This window comes from Squalius cephalus (assembly GCF_949319135.1).
Source record: "Squalius cephalus genome assembly, chromosome: 13".
Classification (NCBI taxonomy): Eukaryota; Metazoa; Chordata; class Actinopteri; order Cypriniformes; family Leuciscidae; genus Squalius; species Squalius cephalus.
Genome location: NC_137134.1, coordinates 29,371,492 through 29,394,422, shown reverse-complemented (window position 1 = coordinate 29,394,422; position 22,931 = coordinate 29,371,492). Strand labels below are relative to the sequence as shown.

Sequence of the window (22,931 nt, the reverse complement as noted above, 5' to 3'; positions counted from 1 at the left end):
GAATGCATATGTAATAATGTGTCACTTGTTGAGCCAAGTAAGCTTACCGGTATATGTTAAATAAAACACAAAGAAAAGCCAAATTTTTTGACAAGTTTGTATTGACGAACAAAGAAAACAGTTTGCCAGTAAAAATGTTTCAGCACCACGGACAGCGACACCTGGGTGACAGCGATGGTGCTGAACAGGCAAAGTGCGCTCAATCAGTGCCACATTACATACTGTAATTGACATGGCACTATTATATATACTGAACACAAAGTTTGTTTACAACTCCATAGGTAAGCTACAGGTGCTACGTGAAAACTTAACCGGGATGAAAACTTTGGGAAAAACAACTGATTTATAACGATTTGAACTAAAATATACATTTTCAAAGATGATTTTTTTTCTTACCATTTTGTTGTCTGCTTAACGATCTTAACGATCCATCCTAAGTGACTGTTACGTTTCATAACAAGAGTTGGATTATCTCAACGTTAGCTAATGCAGTACTTAGCTTTTTTCAGCTAATATCTGCAATATATTACTTTGCCAGGGCCCCGTGCAATGTGTCACCTGGCGAGGGCCCCGTCCCTGTCCAGTGACACAGGATCGGCGGCGTTTGAGGGGCCCCTAATTGGCACGGGCCCTGGGGCGGCCGCACACAAGCACCCACGCTATCTCCGCTACTTGAAGACTGAAAAGTATGTTATAGCTGAAACCAGAAATGATGGATTCTTCACACTTGATGGTCCTGATGAGAGATTCAGAGACAGACTGAAGCAGACAGGCCGTGCTTTCTCACAGAATCCACTGCATCATGATGTGCAACACACACTTTCAGGGTGGAGGGAGACAGCCTTCACTCCAACCCTTCTAGCAGGAAGGAAAATCAGACAAACATACATGAGTCTCATAGACGATCTTCAACAACTCAAAGAACATCATACAGAAACAAACCACATCCTGATTCATACACTGCATATGTGCATTCATACAACCAAGAGATCATTGCACATTTTCACTCCTTATGAATATCACCACTTCAAAAGAATGGAAAATTTATTTCATTTTTTAATTAAAAATATTTAATTTATTTTCATATTTACAGTTTGACTATCCAATACGTGAGCTTAGAATTATAAGGTTCTATCTCCACTTTTGGTTGAAATTGAGTTTTTGACATAATCTGATCCATTAGGTGTTTATTAATGCCTGTGTGGTGTTATTTTTGTAAAAAAAAAATATTTTGTTAGTGGTTATTAATAATATAAAAAGGTTCCATCTCTCCATTGCCAGCTGGGATGTAAAAACTTTGATGCTCAATCTCTCAGAACTACCCTAAACGGAGATAGAACCTTATAATTCTAAGATCACTAATAATTAGTTGAATGAAATAATGTGGGGTTTGCATGCAGGACAAATCAAACCTGCAGTCACTCACACCCGTGGGATTCTACTAAATAATAGTGATGTTACGTTCTGTGTCGAGGCTTCGGAGCATGTGTCGAGAAATCCCGGGATCTTGAAGTCATGTCAAATGACTACAAGAGAAGAAAGTAATGATTGTAGATGACTGGTTCAGGAAGTGGTTCGAATCTTGGCACAACATTTTGACAGATATTTAAACCAATAGTTTAAACCCAACCACTTTTAACCACAGTTTTGAATAATAAATATTGCCCCTCCTGCCTATTATGACCAAAGTATTGATTTACACACATTTGTATATTATACAATCATTATAATCATTTAAATAGATTAGGTTTTTTTCTTTTTTTCACCGATTTCTAAGCCTTAACTTGAGCAAAATACAGTGTATCACAGATCATCAGGTCATCTGTAATGTATCTGCTTGTCACTCTTTGAGCACCAGGTGGGATTGTGAGCAAATGAAGCCTCGAGAAATGAACCCTTTTGTGAACCACTTGACTGAAAAGCTTCAATGCTTCATGGGGCTTCATCTCGCCACCACTAATAAATAAACCTCTAGAAAATGTTTTTCACGAGTTCACACTTACACATATTCAGATAGAGTAAAGTAGTAAGCGTATTTGGTGTGTTGTCCGAGGAGAGGGCTCCAAGCTCGGGATTTTGGCCCGAACCCAGAGTAGCCAACTCCCCCCCGTATTCCTGGTTAGGAAAGTAACCAGTCGAGTGTGAGGACTCGGACACAGGGTGGTGGAGGGATGCTGAAAACTGTCGAAGAACAAACATAGGTGAGCTGACTGCGTATATAGCCTATAGGCCTCCACTCACTTTGCTGATTGGGTAGACATGTTGAGTACTGATTGTAGACAGCAGGTTGGAATGACGTGATGATTGGATAAAAAAACATACTTTAGTTATAACATAAACAACAGCAATTAAGTCAATAGAACAAAAGTGTCTTTTTTTAACAGTGAGTGTAAATTTCACATGTTGGCTTATTTACTAGACCTGAGAGTTTTCCATTAGCTTTCATTATCCAGAAACAGTATTAAAATATTTTACAATAAAATCTGAAAAAATGTGTATAATAACCGTATAAGTGGAGCTGTTGACATATTTTCACCTGTAATAAAGCACCTCAGTGGAAACTGAGTACAAGAATGGAAAAAAAAAATATTTTTTATACTAACGTAATATAAAAGTATCAATTTCTAAAAACAAAAAAATATTAACTTTAACAAGCTAAACTATTGAATGGCAGTGTTATATGATCATGGTGTATTTATTGCGTTTCTCCCTCAGTTTCTCAGCATGCTCAACATGTTTGTGTGATTTAAAAGCATGACAGGAAGAAGCTCTTCACCTACAAACTAAACACAAAAACTCTGAACGGCCATTTTCTCACCTAAGATGTTTGTCCACTAACAGATCAAAGCACATTTCTGAAGAAACCCGACCGCAGCAGTTTCAGTTTGACTCAGAAGATGAACGTCAGTAAAACTGTGAGATCAGATCTTTTAACTCTGTACTTTTTCCATATATACTCAAATTGATTACTGAATAAATAAACAACCATTTTAAAATAACTAATTAAGCTTTATTTTACGATGAAAAGTTATTAATCCAATATACAGACAATATTCTTCTGTTTTTACATATTTAACACAGTAAGGCAACTACTTGTAGCCTATGCAATTTGAATGCAACATTTTAAATCTATAAAACCAATTATTAAACTATAGTTGGAATAACTCAGTATCAATTGGAAAGACGAGGAGCTGCTCATAATGAGTAACAGTAAACTACAACAATGAGATTCACTCACAGTAACTACATCATTCATTCCTGCCGCAGTGCATGCTGGGAACTCGACTAGCAGCAAGGATTTTTTAAAGTAATTTTTAATTTTCTGTAAATGTAAATTGGGCATAGGAACATAGTTTAAAAGTGTGTGTGTGTGTGTGCATTAGTAGGGTCAGACTCTGTCGGGGGAGGTCTTGCTCACATTACTTCTGTTGTGTTTGTTTAGATCAGTTGTGCTAGTGTTATTACATCAGAAAATGTTTCACATGTTTGTTTTGTTCTGTTTGTGTTTCTGCCGTCTGATCGGTAAGTAAAAATTTCTGTAATTTAGTCACATCTCAGAGTAATAAACTCCTGCGGCGGTTCGAATTATTTTGACAGTTTATTTTCATCTGCTGTGATCAAATCTCTAAGATACAAATGCAAATCATCCCAAGAAATGTCTAAAAAATATATTTAAATCATTTTATACAACTATAAAAGTCTTGGAAATTCAGTCATTTGAAATGTGTTGAATATATACAGCATATTTAAACTTGTTAAATTTATCATATAATTTTTATTTGATTCTACAGCAGATCATTTTAAAACACATTAAAAGATGAAGTTATTGACTCTCACACGTCTGTCTGTTCACTTCCATTCCACACACACACTTCCATTCCTAGAGCTTCCGAACAAATCTTTGGGGTGCGACTGATGGGGTGAACCCGAGGGCAGAGCTAGAGCTCGTCCTGTCCGATTTTAGGGGAAAATCCGGTCTATTGGAGACGTGAAATAGATTTCTTACGCGCAGTGTAATCACCAGGAGGAAATCTCACAGTAAAACAAACAGATGTACAAATATGATACACCAGTGTTTTGCCAGATGTGAAGTGTATCTATGTATCATCTTTTTACTCTTTTAATTCCTTTTATAACTGTACATTTTCCTTGCTTTTATTTTGTGATTGTTTTAATTCCTTTCTGTGTAAAGCACTTTGAATTATCATAGTGTATGAAATGTGCAATTTAAACAAACTTGCCTTGTCTTTAGTTTGTAGTCTCTGCTGATGTTAAAGGTTACAAACTGATCTCAGACTTTCTAAACCAACATGAGCATTAATCTGAAAACCTGTTCATGTTCATCAGGAGTGTTTGCTGCCGAAACAAATGAAATACAGTCAGTGTCAGTGATGGAGGGACATTCTGTCACTTTACACACTTCTGTTGATAAAATACATGAAGACGATGATATACTGTGGACATTTGGAGCTGAAAACTCTCTGATAGCTAAAATTAGAAAGAAGAAGCAAATCTTCTCCACATATGATGATGGTCCTGATGGGAGATTCAGAGACAGACTGAAGCTGGACGATCAAACTGGATCTCTGACCATCACAAACACCACAACTGAACATGCTGGAGTTTATCAACTAGATATAAGTGGAGCGAAACTGTCATCAAAATCATTCAGTGTTTCTGTCTATGGTGAGTCGAGATGTAATTCCTCCTGTGCTTCTGTTTTATTAGATATTTACATATTGAAATGTTTAATAATGTTATAGTTTAAGATGACAGACACAATCACTGCTCATCAACACAATGAACCAAAAATAACTCTGTAGATTTACCCATATTTCTGTTTATCTTATCTTTCTCAGCTCGTCTGCCTGTTCCTGTCATCAGCAGAGACTGTTCACACTGTTCTTCATCACCATCATCATGTTCACTGGTGTGTTCATCAGTGTTGAATGTGTGTGATGCGACTCTCTCCTGGTACGCAGGAATCAGTGTATTGTCCAGCATCAGTGTGTGTGATCTCAGCATCAGTCTCTCTCTACCTCTGGAGGTGGAATATCAGGATAAAAACACCTACAGCTGTGTGCTGAACAATCCCATCAGCAACCAGACCACACATCTGGACATCAACACACTCTGTCACACATGTGCAGGTACCACAGCACTGATGATGATATTAGTTGATGTCAGCGCTGATATTTATTCACTGCCATTTATTCACTGAATTAAATGGTTGATTTTAGGAGAATTAGGAGAATCTTTCATCATGTACGTGTGTCTTTCTGAAGAGTTTTTACTTTATTTTTCTTGTATGGAGCAGAAAACAAGATCTTTTTGAGTTCATGACAGAGACTAAAATCTCAGTTCAATTCATCGTAGTGATTTTTTTTTTTTTTGTCCACGCCCCCTATTGTGATTCAGTTGAAGCTGTGCTGCGATTGGTCGTCACTGCACTGATGGGCGTGGCTTCTGCAGCTGCTGCTGTTCTTCTGGTCAATGACGTCAGAGCTGCAAGAGGTTAAACAGAGAAAACAGAACAGAAATCAGAAATATTGTGGCAAATAGGCCTATTTCCGGTTTAAACTATGCATGGTGAAATTGTTTAATGATTGAAATGCTTTAGCCTCTGAGCTTGATTGTAAAGGGTTCTTTAATCAAATCTGGTGTGTTGGGCCATTGGGCCAGTATTCTTGATTATTTCATTTTATTCTTTAATGTCATCCATTTTACATTTCTTTCTTAACTGCAGTGTTTTTATTTTTTCTTAAATTATGTTATCTTGCTGTTTTCATTTTCTTGTAAACTATAATTGTATGCAGCAACCCCACAAGTGTAAAACTGTCACACCAATAAATTCCTGTATTTGAACAGAAAACTAAATATTACTTATTGAACTGATAAACAGCTATGAATCATGCATAGGCCTAAATGATAATTTAAGGGTATAATAAAAGAGTCAAAGTTGTTCATCATAAACATTACAAATATTACATCTTTAAAGACCGGATCAAAGGCTGGAAGATAATTTCAACTTCTGAGACTTTTGTCCTTGTTTTGATGATACAGAGTAACCACATACATTAATCTGCATGGTGATGGGCATTTTCAAAACACTGCTTCATGAAACTTTCTAAACATTTACAAATCTTTTGTTTCGAATCAGTGGTTCGGAGCCATAGACAGTATAAAAATATGGGCATATGGGCAAAAAGCAAAAAGGCGTGATTACCTGAGGTGACGTGATGGCTAACAGACAGCAGACAAACGGCTATTAGTGACAGCAGTGGCAATCCATACCTTATTTAAGGGTATAGGGGACGATTTCAGACACAGCTTGTCGGCATTACTGGGAACGCCTAAAAAAAACCGTCACACCCATTTATGCCGTGGGGGAAAACAAGCTATTCGAATTAACACACGTAGACCTTGTTAGGCACTTGATCTTTTACTCTTTGTAATGATTAAGATCGAGTTTTGCTTGGTGCAATGCCGAAAAGTTGCTGTGTGGCCTTCTGCATATCTAATATCTTAATAAACCTGACCTGAAGTTTTATACTGCCAAATAAACAGACGGAGACATTCGTCGATTCAAAAAGCCTGTGCAATACGTCCATTACAATTAAACATTTACACTACATGATGCTGATATTATTGTAGAGATGAAAACATAAGGGATTAAGATACTTGTCACGGGACTCAAACTGCATCAAAAAAGCAGCCAATTTATCATTAACAGTTTTTCACGTTGAGCTATCACATAGCGACTGAAAGCATAAAGTTATTGTTGAACAAAACATTCAAAAGTCTTTTCATTATGAGAAGTGCTGGGCTCATGTTTGTGCCTCACGCTCACAACCTGATATATAGTTGATGCCGGAATAGCACTTGAAGTTGGGAGCACTTCGACTCTGCGCAGTAAAAAGTCACTCCTGAAAAATCCTCTCCCTCTCACTTCTGTCGAATGACTAAATGACTAAAATGTCGAAGTGCTCCCAACTTCAAGTGCTATTCCGCCATACATTATAGTTATCATTTTTACCCGCTTAGAAAAGTGCCACGTTTTATTTTGTGTCACCATACTTGGTCGTGTAACTACTCGTGTAACTGTATTTAAATAGGGAAAACGTGGAGGTGTTTGGTCGCTTCTAACTTCATCTCTGTTTGGATCCTAATGAATGAACTGGGCTAAGTTAAGTGCTATAAAAGTGTCGACGTGCACGAGAGCGATTGAGTGCACGCACTGAGACGAGAGAGGTGTGTATCAACTCGTCTTAGTTAAGGGAATAACATATGAAAAAACGGTGGAGTATCCCTTTAAGTTGCTGAAATCAATTACTCATAATTAAAGTCATTTTGGCTTTATACTTTTGGCATAAAGTTAAATATTTGTCATACTTGACCAGAAGATGTTCAAATAAATTAGACAAGGAAGTTGTAGGTTGTGTTTGAATATTTACGTATCTGAGCTGAGGTAAATTAAACGCAATTCTCGCGTATCCTTGCTAGATGAAGAATGTGACGGCCCAACAGTCAGTTAAAATTTAAAGGGACACTTCACCCATTTGCATTAAGCTTTGCATTGTTAGAAACCCAGTCATACTATTGAATGGTCGTGCAACACTCTCTCATTTTCCCCTGAGACGAGAGAAATCTGTTATTTACCTCTTACACTTCCTCCTACAATGACGCAAAAATCGTCATTTTGCGTCATTGTAGGAGGAAGTGTTAGAGGGGGGGATTTCTGTTAAGACTACAGACACTAGTTTCTCATCTTTCCCAGGGTGGGGCGCGCTCACGCTACAGACCTATTACAGATCAGTGGGTGGGACTTTACTCTCTGAAACTGAAAGCAATATCCTCCATCTTGTTTGAAGCTAAGCTAACAGGCGCTGTGGAGACAGATGTAAAGTTATGACAATAGCGGAGGAGAGTGCTCAATATGATATAGAAGAAGAGGATTTCGGAAGTCTGATGCTTGAATCAGGTGTTTGTGGCTACCTTTACAAGCCGCATTATAGCGAAGAGCAGCCGAGGCAGAAGACCTGCCTGCCGCGGACGAGGAGCCCGGACTGGCTCGAGTTAGGGCGGACTGGTGGCGCCGGTGATCTCACTATGCAACTACGAACCGCTACGAACACAGAGATAGAGTCCGTCTGCGGCAAAGAATTTCAACGATGACAATTTCTCCTGGACGAAATCTCTGAATCAGACGAGGACACGGACGTTTGTGTTGAGAACTATCCTAGTTTCGCACCGCATATGTTCTGACTGAACATCCAGGTACCATGCAATAATTCACCTTTTCGAAAGAAATACAAACGAGGAGTAATGCACTAATGAGTTCGCCAACTAACTAGACATTTTGTGTGAATGTGAAATGAATTTCAAGCTCTGGTGGTAGCTAGCCTTGTAGACGGAAGAGTGATTTCTCTTATAGGCAGATATGCGCTTTCTGGATTAGTGGGAGTGGCTTGCGGAGCTGTGCAATGTGGTGCATTGTGGGAGTTGTTGTCTTTCATACAAATGCGTTCTGAAGTTATTTTTTGTCTTTTCTCGGTCACGAAGGCACCAAATTCAAAAATTATTTTACATTTCGACTACATATATGACCCACTTTAAATAAAAAACAATGTTCAAATGGGTGAAATGACCCTTTAAAGTCCAACTGAAATCAAAATTGACCCTATTTACTTTGTTAGCGCATATTACTAGTCTTGTGGTGAACAATTAATCCGTGCAAGTTAAAACACAGAAAAAAATTGTTTGCCGTCGTAATCTTTAATCAAAGTCTGAAAAGTTACTTCCGGTCTGGAATTCTCTGATGACGTAGGTTTGAGGACTTGGGTTGGGAAACGCTTAACCACTCCCCTCAAACCATTAGTCTGTAATGAGCGAGAGATGGAGAGGAGAAGCGCTAGAGTAAAACCCTGCCCTCTGTTCAATATTCCTTTTCACTGGGAAATACGTCACAGCACTGGAGAAAAGTCGTTTGCAACTTCCGGTTCACGCGGACTTTAAAAGGCTGATTTTCGCGCTTCAAGGCAGTGACGAGTACCAGGGGCGATTCTAGGATTTTCATTTTAGGGGGGCTCAGCCCCCAATGAGGGTATGATTAAAAAAAAAAAAAAAAAAAAAGGTTAGTTTATGGTCTAATGCTCATTATTAACTAGTTTCATTCATTCATTCAGTAACATGCATATGGCAGGTGTGACGGTCCTCTATGGATCAGTCTCATTGTGTATGTGGAGCATCTGCACAAGGGGAAACCAAAACGAATCAGGAATGGCATGACATCGCAAACAGAGAATAGAACAGCCCACAGCAGTTATCAAAAGTTCTGCTCTTTTTTTATTAAACTGGTTCAAATGTGATCGTATAGTGGAATGATGCTTTTTTTTTAAACAAAAGTACAAATATACATGTTTCACAATTCTTTGTCTTTTCCACAGTAAAATAAAATAAAATAAATAAAATCTCCAACTTCTAAAGCATTTCGGCCATATGAAAACACAGTATATAAAACAGCAAAGTGTTTTCAACAGGAATATTGCTGTTATAACATACATTTTTCACATAACAAAAATAAACATCAAATTCAATATATTACCTGCACAAGGGGAAACCAAAACGAATCAGGAATGGCATGACATCGCAAACAGAGAATAGAACAGCCCTACACAACACACAGTAAATCAGACGGAGGAATAGCATTAGCAGCAGCCATGCAACATGCTACATTCAACTCTAAAACTAATGACTCACTCGACGTTAAACAAACGGCATTCATCTCTTAGTTATATCACAACAAAAATACAGTGAAATAAAACATTGTGTAGTGAAATTTAAAGCATTTAGGCTATTATTGTCTCTGCAGCATTTAACATGCGACTTACCACAGCAGTTATCAAAAGTTCTGCTGTGGTTTACCCAGAATTCGCTATTTTTAGCACAGTGGTGCAATGTCCCCATTTATGCAGGAATTTAACAAACTATATACAATCCGTTACACAGGGTTTTATAATCACTGAGGTCCCGAATGTGAGGTATTCAGGGGGGTTCGGGGGCATGCTCCCCCGAGAAAATTGTTATTCCTCTGATCTACATATGTGCATTTTAAGATGTTTTGAAGGCCAAAAAAATTGGATAACAATAGCTTTAAAACCATGTGCGGTGCGGGTAGCTGTTTTTTTTCTCATCTCATCAGCATCACACTCTTTTCTCTTTGTTTTTATCTTCCTCTGTCTTTTCCCCTCCTAAAGCTGAGCTTTGACTGATAGGCTATAGGCTTTTCACGTTTGTCTATCAGTGAAGAAAGTAAACATAGGGTCAACTGATATGATTTATGAATCATTTTCTCAGACAAAGCTACCAGGAAAGCTAGGCAACTAAGTTTATTAAATTCATTCACAATATGTACACATTCATTATTGATCTAGGCCTAATATATGGCTGTAGACAGGGCTTTATAATCAAAGAGGTCATAAATTTGAAGTTGTTATGGGGTTAAACATTTTTATTTCTCTAATATGTGCATTTCAAGACGTTTGAAGGCCAAAAAAGGATAAGAACTAGATGTAGACTGGCTTTCCACAAAAATAAATGACGTGGAGCAATTTGGCTGTATTGCGTGTTTATGTATATACCTAAAAAAAGTAGTAGTATGAGCATGTCTGTCTGTGTGTGTGTGTATGTGTGTGTGTTTGTGTATGTGTCTGTGTGTGTGTGTGTGTGTGTGTGTGTGTGTGTGTCTGTGCGTGTAAGTATGCGTGCGTACATGTGTGTGCGTGTGTGTGTGTGTGTCTGTGCATGTGGATTTGTATGTGTGTGTATGGGTGTGTGTCTGTGCGTGTGGATGTCAGTGTGTGTGCATGCTTGCGTTTGTTTGTATTCCTGCATGTGTGTGTGTGACAGTTAGGGTTGCCAACTTCAGAAAAGGAAAATGCGGGACAATCGTGGTTATATATAGGAAAATGAGGGACACTCAAAATATTTGTACTGTATCACACAGTGTACGTCATTTCAGTGTCTGCAGTTAAGTTTGTGTTTAAAAGGTTATCAGACATAAACACATTTGTATTGCTTAACCTATTTATGTATTTAATTCTAAAAATAATTTTAATGTCATACATGAAAAAAGTCACATTACAAACAAACCATAGTTCAAAATAACAGCATTTATCTAAAATAGAAAGCTTTTTTAACATAATACACTAGGCTTACAGTTCAAACGTTTGGGGTAGTAAGATTATTTTTTGGGAAAAAAAATAAAGAAAGTAATTGCATACTTTTATTCAGCAAGGATGCATTACATTAATCAAAAGTGACAGTTAAGATAATGTTACAAAAGCTTTCTATGTACTTTCTAAAAGCTTTAAAACATTAATAATAATCAGAAATGTTTTTTGAGCATATTATTCCCTCAGGTAGATTACATGTTTTCTTGCGTGGCTGGATGTTAGACTCATGAACAATAATCACGTTGTTTGCATTCGCCAAAATTGATTAGCCGAAATCAAAACGTGGACAGTGAAAGGAAATTACCGTTAGCGCGAGACGAGTCCGGCTTGCTCACGTCACATCTACGTCGTCAAGCTCGGTTTGAGTTTGCGCAGTACGCTCAGCCATCAGGAAGTGAGTGCTTCTAATTTACTTCACTTTTCTTCATTGAATCCAATGGGGTCGGTGTGTCCATTTGTAATACTGTCTATGGGTTAGCCAAGTATAAATATCAGGTGTAGGAACGAAAATAGTAGGTGCGTTTGTTTCTGGCCGGTGGAAATAGATCAACACTCGTGGTGTTCGTATGCGAGAGGTTCGCATGTGGATTTGTTTGGATCTTGGAGACAGGTATGAGTTGATTTGACGTATTAAATAGTTTTAACATGAGGTGATTGTTTTAATATGAATAATAAAGGTGTTTTAATGCTTGTATTTTCAGCTCCACAGAGCCCATTTATTGCTCTTGTTGTATTTGATGTTTTTTTTTTGTTTTTTTTTGGGGCTATATTGTCTAGTCCGCCCAGGTGCTTGAGCTGGTAATCAGGCCCAAAAGAAATGGGAAAGGCCCTTGGAGTGGACTAGTTTTCTTTTCCTTTTTTGTTTGTTTGTATATTGTTTGTTCCCCCACATTACTGCAGCACGAGGATGCTACAGGCCTAGTGTTTGAACAGAGGAGCTGTTTTTTGCATGTAATTTACTTTGGATTAACTGAGTGATTCACAAGGTTTTGTTTAATGAATTTAACTTATGGGTTTATTTTGACTGTTTGATTTCTTTGATTTGTGGTGTAAAGGCTTACTATTGCAAAGTAAACTTCAAATGAGTAAGTATAAATTACTCCACAAATTCTAACTGGCCCAGTTAAATTTACTTATGGTCTTTGTTAATTTTACCTAACTTGGTTAAATGTCCATACATGTCACATTAACTTAAAAAATAGGAGTGCAAAAACGTGCAAAAGAAAAAATAAGTAAATTTTACCCTTTTTTTTTTTTTTTTTTTTTTGGTTAAAGGGGTGGTTCGGGATTTTTGACATCGGACCTCATTTTTAAGTCAGCCTGGTTGTTATTCATCAGTGGAGACATTTTTTAAAAAAAATTATCCAGTCCTTATATTTGGATAGTTAGCCGATGCTAGGCTAGCGCGAGTTAATGGTAGATGTTAGCTAGCCATTAAAAACCGTTTTACCCACTCCACAGTGCACCAAACGCAAATCAATTATAACACTAGACTATCGATGCAAATGTCCGTTGAGAGAATAATGTTAGAAATCAAACTTACCTTTCATCACATTGCATTAGTTATAATTTGTTCCCTGTAATCATAAGCCTTGTCTACAGCAGCAGCGGAGTGATATTGATTACCTAGGCAACCGAGTGAGCCGGTAACGTTAAGCTAGATGTAACGACTGTAGTGCGCTTCTGTTCTGTTTACTTTTTGCCGCATTACTAACCGGAGCAAAGTAAAATTCCGCAGCTGCTGAGAAACGAGTTCCTTTGGGATCATTGTGATGAAAGGTAAGTTTGATTTCTAACATTATTCTCTCAACGGACATTTGCATCGATAGTCTAGTGTTATAATTGATTTGCGTTTGGTGCACTGTGGAGTGGGTAAAACGGTTTTTAATGGCTAGCTAACATCTACCATTAACTCGCGCTAGCCTAGCATCGGCTAACTATCCAAATATAAGGACTGGATAATTTTTTAAAAAAAAATGTCTCCACTGATGAATAACAACCAGGCTGACTTAATAATGAGGTCCGATGTCAAAAATCCCGAACCACCCCTTTAAGAACCTCGAACCCTGGTACACTCGCAAGCAAACAACTCAAGACACACACATACATTTGACCTTTCTATCATTCTTAAAGGGTAACTAAACCCTCAGACAACTTTTTTTAGTTAATGATCTGTAAAACTGGGGCTTTATTAATGCTGTTCATTGATTCAAGTAATTTTTTTTGACATTTGGGTTTAAAGTGTTTTAATTCTACAATATATGGTGTAAAAACATCTGAGTGCTGCCCTCTTCAGGTTGAACAATGGCTACTGCAGTTGAATTTTCCTATTGGAAGTTGTGGTGGGTGGTGACCTCAGAGGGAATCAGCTAACCACGCCCTTGCCTACAGAGAGATGCGTCTCAGATGCACGCCCCCTCTCCACTGGGCTCTGCCTACTTTTCCAGTATTATTCAGATATTGCCAGTGGGTGGAGTCAGGCTCTGACCAGAGGGTTAGTTACCCTTTAATATGCCATAAATGGTAACGTTTGTTCTTTGCACAGGACACCGGTTGTTACTTCCTGATATTATGTGTATAAATATTACCCCTCTTCACTCAATAGATATGAGAATGTAACTGTATTGCACAGGCTCTGGCTCTTCACAAAATCTGCTAAAGGGGTAGCCAAGGTGAACCAAGGTGAGTTTTTGGAACAGAAACCTTCTGAATAAATGTTCTACCTGAAGTATTTTTGAGCTTTGTCTTTTAAATGCATTGAGAATCGCAGTGTGCAGCGTATGAGTGCATGCAGACATTGAACTTTTCCTGCTTATTAATTTCAGGTTCATCATGGCAATACTGAAAAGTTGTCTGCTTCTTTTCATTATCTTCTCCATGGGGAATACAGAAGGTAACCAAGACATTTATTTTGTAAAAACCTAAACATTTTGGAAATATGAAATATTCTATTGACTAATAATTATATGGTTATTAAGGAGTGTACAGTGTATAAAGTACACATATTTTCAGCAAATTATCACACAAACATAAAATAAGCTACATAAATAAAAAAATAAAAAACAAATTCTTTGCAGTGACTATTACAAGAGATGTTAATGGACTGGATGGACTGGATGGCCCCGCTACATGGATCAAATTTGGATTCGGATGCTACAAGTACTTTTCTCATCCGGCTAAATGGATCACAGCAGAGGTAATGTGTACAACAAGATGATTTGGTCAAACTTAATATTAGGTGTCTTTAAGTACATCTTAAAAGACAGATGTAAAGACATGTATGTACACAATAAGTGCATTCAAATTATTCATTTAAACTGATACAAATTATTCTCTGGTGAAGTAAATACTACAGAAAAAAAACAAATGTAATTTCTACATGGAAAAGCTAGTTCAGGCAAGAATAAAAAAAACAAATTAAAGTCTATATAAGTACTTAATTCAAGCTTGTGGAAATTAAACCGGTGATATCAATGATATAAAATTAAGTAAAACCTACTCAACTTTTATAATACTGGTGTTACCATCATGCACTGGGGCATGAATAATAAATAAGGTTTATTTTTCACTGTTTTCCAGATGCATTTACTCTGTTTTATCATCACTTTTGTTGTTAGGTTTACAACTTGCCGTTTTGTGACATCTGGATAAATTTTCCACACAAAATAACACAGTCATACTCAAAAACGATCTATCGAATGTTACCTGTCATTGTGTACCAAGTATTGAGGTCTCTGTGTTCATGTAGTTTGTTAATTTTATGTACTTAGATAAAGTATGGAATTTATACAGTATTTATTGTATTATTTATTTAGATATTTCTAAGTAAAGCATACACTTTAAATGTGTGGTTTAATTCAGTGATATTTTGTTGAGTAAAAAGTTCATTTTGTTAAATTTACTAAAGTTAGTTAAGTAGATGTTACTTTATTCTATATGTGAAATTAAATAAATTAAATATTATTAAGTAATATTTACTTAATTACTTCAATTAAATGTCAAATGAATGTGAAGTTCAATAGTAAGTAGATTTTACTTGATAACAGGCAAGTTGTACAGAGCAGTATCAGTAAAATTTACTTAACTTTACTTGTTAGTGCAAATTGTTACGAGGATTTTATCAATAGATCAATTAGAACAGACTTTGTTTGCAAATGTCTAAAATGTTGTCACTTTTGCTTTATGCTACAAAACATTTGATTTTGTATATTGACAAAAAATTCTGTCTCTTTAGAAAAACTGTCAAAGTCTTGGAGGGAACCTCGCATCTGTGCGTGAAAAACTGGAAAATGATTTCCTGCTGAGTCTGTTGCCTTCTTCTTCCACACGTACTTGGATTGGTGCTCATAGTGCTTTAGTAAGTTCAGATGTGTGTCCTACACTCTAAAAGAATACTGGGTTAAAAACAACCCAAGGGCTGGATAAATAAAGGACAGAACTCATGCTGGGTTCATTTTACAGCTAATTGGGTTGCTCGATACATGGCTTGCATGATAATTTCCTTCATTTTCAATCATATTTTACAGTACAGTATATTTTATATAATTTTTTATACATATTGACAACATTTAAGCTCGTTTAAGAAATATTAGAAGTAAAAATAAACATGTATAAGTAATTCAAGTGCAATCGACAAGTCTCTGTTTTCCCAGTTTCCACCGTAAACGGCGTTGGATCTCGAACAGATGTTGTGCCGAATTTCAACCCTGCAAAATTAGTTCCACCCTTTAGGATTAGTTGTGGGGTAGGGGTTGGGATTAGGGGTGGGGTTAGGATTAGGCAATCAGGTACTGACTTCAACGATGGGGGGGGGGGGGGGGGGGGGGATGTTCAGCGGGAGAACTTTAGACCGCCACCCTGCGTTTCACTCGTAGCTGAAATATGCTTTGACTGACTACATAACATCCATAAACAATCAGTGCACAGTTCTGAGAACATATTTTAATATCATAGCCTACGCATTTATGTTCTGTATATTTTTTAATAAAATTTTATGCAAGGCATCAGGCGTTTCCATCAGCCGAAAAGACTGACGCAAATCATGCGACACTAGTGTAAAAGGTGATTCACATCGCGCCTTTGTATGTTGCTTTGCATAAAATGTAAACAATATACAGCACAATAACGAATTTAAAGATAAAATGAAACGTACACAAACCTGTATTTTACAGAAGACATAGGCCTACACCATTTTGATGGTGCTGCGCTCTCTCCTGAAGTGACCTGTGGCAAAAGCCTGCGATAAATAACACACTCCCTGGTTTGTTACGTCTGACCCAAGCTCTGGGTAGCACAAGAAAACTACCAACATACTGAAAAAATAACCCAACATTTTTTGTAAAGAGAGTGTAAAGAGACCTTTGTCTCTGTCTAAAAAATACAAATTCAGCTTTAAACAGTAAAGGCAAGGTTTCTAATGAAGATGGTTTTACTTCAAATCTGAATTTAATTGGCTTCTTCCTGAAGTCTGACAACTGTAGTGCACTATTTGTATTCACTCTCTCTCTTCACTCTTTAGGATGGACATTGGATGTGGAGTGACGGAACTGTGTTTCTGTATACCCACTGGTGCGCTGGAGAACCTAACAATCACAAGGGTATCGAGAAATGTTTGGAGATCAACTATTCCTGTAAGAATGCAGTCTGTTTTTTAATATTTCAATTATAATTTACAATCCTACAATTTTACATCATACAGTAACATGAAATCACTCAATTTGGATATTACAAAGTGCCTTAAATTAAATATTCCATTTCATTTTGATTCTAACACCACTATAATGATCTGAATAACTGATTTCATTATTTCACCTTACAGCTAAACGTTGCTGGAACGATGCGGGCTGTTCACACTCACTGCCCTATATTTGTGTTAAGGACCAGCAAGACCGTCATGCTGTTCCACAGTTACTTTGATTGAACTACATTTTTCCGACATTATATTGTCCAAAATGTTATTCTGAAATCAACTATCTTCTAAACTTTAATCTCTTTTCAGTATCTTCTCTGAAACATTCCTGAAATTAATAAAAGCATTGAAAAAGCAAACTGTGCATTGTGGATGATAATGTATGTCAAAATATAAGTATATTGTGTTACAAGGTTTGAGGAAATAGTTATAGTTATTTTAATAGTTATTAAAATAGCATTAAATCAGGGGCGGGGTTTATGCTGTAACAGCACACGTTTCATCATTGGCAAAGAAGACATTTGCATGTTTGTTTCCTGGATTATAAGCAAATATGGAGCTCATCCAGGGCACTTTTTGTTTTCTGTCTTATAAAATATCGCATTATTTTGGTGTGACACCTCTGCAAACAAATCAGAGATTAAGTGAACTGTTTGAACGAATAAAACTGAATCACAAACCATTTCAGACCATTTTCTAAACCTGTTTAATTAGATCAATAGTGATTCGCTCACTATTCTGGCATTGCTAATTCTGATTCTAAACAGCTGATAGAAAACACAAAGGAATATTCTCGGGTCGAAAGTAATCTACAATATCAGAAAATGATTTATCAGCAATATTTTACTGGGGCACAGTGTATTTCAAAAAGGGTCCAGTGATGCCCACAGATCTATATGGTGTAAGACTGAAAATACTGATTGAGGCCTGGTCTGAGACAAAAGGTCCCTGCTGGCTAATTAACATTCGACCTCCCCCATACAACCTCACTTCCTCTCAGAAACAACTAAGAACTCACACAAGAACATGGTTTAATGTGAATGTTTATCATTGACTGTTATGTTTTTGGTGTCATTTGAAATGTCTCAAAGTGAGTGGTACAGATATATCATATCCAGATAGATCAAATAAAAGGAAATAAGGTTTAGAGAAGTTTAGAGAAAACTGGTTCAGAGATAAGGCCAGATAAGGCAGCAGTGGCGGAGCCAGGATTTTTTCATAGGGGTGGCCAGGCAAGGGCCAGCAACCAGTTTGGGGTGGCACAGAAATCTTAATTATTTTTTCATTAAAAATAATTTAACTATAATGTATTGGACTGTTTTAGTGCCTACACAACTGAATAAAGTTAATTTGTACTTAATTGTAATTGAGTTAATAGTGAATTAGGAATCATGGAATACTGAGTAAATTTTATTATTATTATTATTATTACCCACCACCTCATATTAAAATGAATTAAATAGTAATAAAAGGGCACACACTATAGCTAAAGTTCAACTTGCTTGTTCTACATTGTTGCATCTTCATGGATGAGATAGCATGCAGATAAATACTGTAGTCCAAAGATTATTCAACCTTCAATGCGTTTTTTATAATCAATGAACTCTTCAACCAATTCCGAGTTTGTCAAAAAAAGTTTAACTTTCTATATTAGTTGTCAAAATAAATAATTGCAACAGTTCTATCATACCTAAATTAAAAAGGAAAGCAAAAGTTCTCTTTTGAATCCCCATGAATGTGAACAAGGCGGAAGTCAACAGCACATAATGTAAAAATGTTATGTTTTTCATAATGTAATGTAACCAGAATGTAAAATTAGTTATTTTATGGATTTAAAAATTATCCAGTTTTGTTTGTCCTTTACAAATTAACGCAAAATGAATGCATATCTTCTACAATGCACAGTGCTCACATTTATTTGGACATTAAAATATTACATATCAGTTTGTGCCTTATATTGTGATCTCACATACAGAATATTTTGATTGATTGATTGATTGATTTTATTTGACCACTTAAATATAAAAATATGAAAACAGTACTCTGTGTCATATATTAAAATACATAAATAGTCAGGGATAACACAATAAAGCCCAAAGACTTATTTCCATTGTGGTCCCTATAAGGGCAAGGGGAAAGGACAAGTTGCAGCAATTCACACATCAATCATTTTTCATACATTAAACAAATTCATACATATTATACAGAAAAATATACAATAAAAATAGACTATGATATAATAAAAACTATGATTGGCATCTAAGCCATACTTTCAAACCCTGTTTAAAACTGCCTATGCTTCGTACTGTCTTTAGTGTACCAGGTAACCGATTCCAAAGGATAGTTCCAGCATAAAGAAAAGATTGTTTGCCCAGATTCGTATTAAATCTGGGGGGTACAAAATCTGTTGAGCTACCCCTAGTGGAGTAACTGTGACCTTCACTTACTCTTTTAAAATAATTTCTAAAATATTTGGGAACATCTCCATTAACAATTTTATGTACCATACCCAGCTGCATCTGAGACACGCGATCCTCAACTTTCAACCATCCCACTCTTTCAAAGTGGGAAGATTCCAGATGAGTTCTTATGGGAAGGTCTAAAATAAGCCTTATTAATTTATTTTGAGACGTCTGAAGCCTATGTTTCAGGTTCCCTGTGACACCATTGTACCATGATCCACACGCATAATCAAAATATGGCTGAATTAAAGCTCCTGCCAGAATTAGCTTTGTTTTTTCATCTAAAAACTTTGATATTCTGGCCAAAAAACGGACTCTCTGATTTACTTTAGTAATTACCTTATGGGCCTGACCTACTCCAGATAAATTGCAATCTAACATACATCCAAGATAACTGATTGATTCCTTGGCAGTAATTACAATATCTCCAGCTAGGACCTTAAAACTGGAGGCTTTCTTTAACTTTATCTTTGTTCCAAACAATATGGATTCAGTTTTCCCTAGGTGAAGTGATAATCTGTTATCAGCCATCCACATACTAACATTTAGAAGTGCTGAGCTAAGTTCGTTTTCAATCATATTTTTATCCTTGTGAGAAACAACCATCGCAGAATCATCTGCATATAAAAAAAGACTGCATGAACAAGCAGACTTTAGATCATTTATATATAGTAAAAAGAAAAGTGGACCCAAGACGCTCCCTTGAGGTACCCCACAGTCCATGCCTTTTGGTTGAGACATTTTCCCCCCAATGTCCACTACTTGCGTTCTATTCTCCAAATAGGAGCCCACCCATTTCTGTGCTAATTCACTAAAACCCATGGCTTTCAATTTATACATTAAGACACCATGGTCGACTGTATCAAAAGCTTTTTGTAAGTCTAACATGACCATGCCACAGAAGTTTCCATTATCTACCTCCTTTTTTATATAGTCCGTTAGAAACAATAAACAGGAATCCGTAGAATGTGATTTCCGAAAGCCAGACTGAAACTCATAAAGTAGGTTTTGTGATTTTAAGTAATTATCAATCTGTTCAAAAATAATCCTTTCAATTATCTTTGACAGACAACCAAGAATTGAGACGGGTCTATAATTACCAGGGTCTAGTTTACTCCCTTTCTTATATAATGGAATCACTCTGGCAATCTTGAGGTCATTGGGGAAGCATCCTTGTTCTATCGACCTGTTTATAATATGAGTAATGCTCGGAGTAATAATCTCAGCGGCATCCCTCACGAATTTAGATGGAATAGAATCTAATCCTGTGGCTTTAGAGCCATCAAGCCTCTTCAGCTTCTCAAGAACAAGTGTCTCCCTCACCTTTTCAAAAAAGAAACTCCCCGCCCGGACACCTAACTGAGAGTAAAAGTCCTGCACATGACTTTCACCATATTGACCAGTCTGACCAGGTAACTTTTCCACAAGCTTCCTGGCAACTGATGAGAAATGCTTATTAAAGCTATCTGCCACCATCTCCTTCTCTGATGTAATGTTGTTGCCAAGATCTAAAGTGATATTACTGTTTTTTGTTCTTAGCCTTTTACTGTAGCCAAGTTGCTTAAGGGATTTCCATAACTTTCCTGAGTCGTTTCTATATTCAGTAATTTTTTCTTTGAAATGTGCCTTTTTAGTATTGCCCATTAATCTATTAACTTCATTTCTTGCCTTTTTATAATCAGCCCAACTCTGCTCATCCTTGTTTTCTCTGAATTTCCCATACTTCCTATTTCTTACCCTAATTGCCTCAAGGACGTCATCATTCACCCAGGGTTCTGTTCTCTGCCTTATTCTAATTTCTTTATATGGGGCTATTTTATCCACAGCTTCTAAAAACATACTTTTAAATAGGCACCATGCTCTGTCCACGTCACTACATTGCAAAACTTTAGACCAGTTCATTTTATTTAAACAGTCATTCAGTGCTTCTTTGCTATACTTTTTCAGTGAACGGGTTTTTATAGAAGTATGACAGTTGAGCACTGCTTTCTTGATCTTTCTAGTACAAAAAATAATAGAATGGTCACTCAACCCATATTTTATAACCCCGCTTTCTGTTATCCTAGATTTGTCTGACACTAGGACAAGATCAATCGTGGTTTGGGTGGTAGAGCACACACGTGTAGGTTCATTAATCAGCTGATGTAAACTATTGGAGCGACAGAAATTCATCAATGCTTTATACCCTGAAACATCACTTTTCTGAACATCAGTGTTAAAATCCCCCAACATGATAACTTCAGATTTAACCAGGTCCATGCAATTTGCGCAAACATCCTCTAAAAGTTCATAAAACTGTGTTTGATCAGGCGGTCTATAACATGCGCAAATTAGTATGGGCTTACTCTTCGGTAGCAAAATATCTAACCAAACCGCTTCAACCTGCTCACTATTTAAGTCCATTCTATGATTAAAACCAATGTCCGCTCTTACATATATACACACCCCTCCACCTTTACGGTTTCGATCTCTCCTAATTACCAAATAGTTCTCCAATTCGATTTCAGCATCCGTAATGGAGTCATCCAGCCATGTCTCCGTGAAACAAAATATTCCCACCTTTCTGCTTTTGCTGAGGTGTCGGATCTCTGTGATTTTCGGGAGAAGGCTTCTGACGTTGAGATGAAGCAGGTGTAATCCTCTCGCCATCATGAAGTAGTCCACATTCGATATCTCTTTGTTGACACCCGCCATCTCGTCCAAGAGTGCCTGCTCCACGGTGGCCTGTGGATCCAATCCCCTGACCTGCTCTACACCGCGCTCCCTAATCACCGTCACGTCTCCCAGCTCCGGATCTCCACCACTTCTCCCGGCGCCTCCACGCACGCTTCCACTCCCTTCAGCGACACTCATGGATAGGAGTTTGTCCCCGGCGTTTGAATGTCTAGAGCAACCCATCGCACATGCCGAGGGCCTTCTTGACATCGTATTCCTTGGTCCAAATTCCCGCATCGGGCCCGGACATTGATGTATATCTCCAGATAATAATAGGCAGATACAAATGATCAATTTGTCGCCATTCACTTGCCTTTTGACGCCACCTTTTTCATTGCGTTTGGCTGCATACCAACATGGATAAAGAAATGTGTCCATGAGGATTTTCTTTCCATAACCAGGTTGTTTTTTAAATAAAAGTTTATTTGAGTGAGCATAGCAACCATGTCCGTTTTCTAAAAAGTTAATAATAAATATGTATACTAAAAGCACCACAAGCACACCACACTTGCCAGCAGCCATCTTGGATCAATGATCACTCACTTAGAGCACTTGCATGGATTATTTTTAATCCAGACACATGTGACGCATAGTATAACAAATACATGCATGCAGTTTTGACAGCTTTAATCGCCTTTTTGATTCTTACATGAGTTAATTAACGACAACTACGGCTACAGCACGCCGCATTTGCGCGTAATGTGCAAGCACAGTACAACGGCTGTCAGCCGTATGACAGAAAAGTTAGTTTTACTGACATTTGGCCTGATAACATCTCATTTTACCGAAGATAGCCAACTGAATAATGACAACGCCCTTTTATCAGCATCT

The 22,931-nt window shown here is 37.1% G+C and overlaps 1 protein-coding gene and 1 long non-coding RNA gene across 2 annotated transcripts in view; one reads left to right on the top strand and one right to left on the bottom strand.

Annotated features, from left to right (window-relative positions):
• Positions 1–5,407: 5,407 nt before the first annotated feature.
• LOC307169914 overlaps positions 5,408–22,931 on the bottom strand; it is a 33,936-nt gene continuing 16,412 nt past the window's right edge. Inside the window, exon 3 of the long non-coding RNA XR_013823249.1 lies at positions 5,408–5,505. This is a non-coding gene — a long non-coding RNA (uncharacterized lncRNA). The remainder of the gene's footprint in view (positions 5,506–22,931) is intronic.
• Positions 13,842–17,605, top strand: LOC307169894 (ladderlectin-like). The gene is made up of 6 exons (XM_079890786.1): positions 13,842–13,916; positions 14,060–14,127; positions 14,312–14,430; positions 15,469–15,591; positions 16,753–16,864; positions 17,053–17,605. Exons 2-6 carry the CDS (start codon positions 14,067–14,069, stop codon positions 17,148–17,150), a joined length of 513 nt encoding a protein of 170 aa, XP_079746912.1. The 5' UTR covers positions 13,842–13,916; positions 14,060–14,066; the 3' UTR covers positions 17,151–17,605.

Coding starts and splice junctions, on each gene's coding strand:
- LOC307169894 (XM_079890786.1), top strand. CDS start 14,067: ATGGCAATACTGAAAAGTTGTCTGCTTCTTTTCATTATCTTCTCCATG. Junction 14,128..14,311: donor CTCCATGGGGAATACAGAAG/GTAACCAAGACA, acceptor AATTCTTTGCAG/TGACTATTACAAGAGATGTT. Junction 16,865..17,052: donor TTTGGAGATCAACTATTCCT/GTAAGAATGCAG, acceptor TTCACCTTACAG/CTAAACGTTGCTGGAACGAT.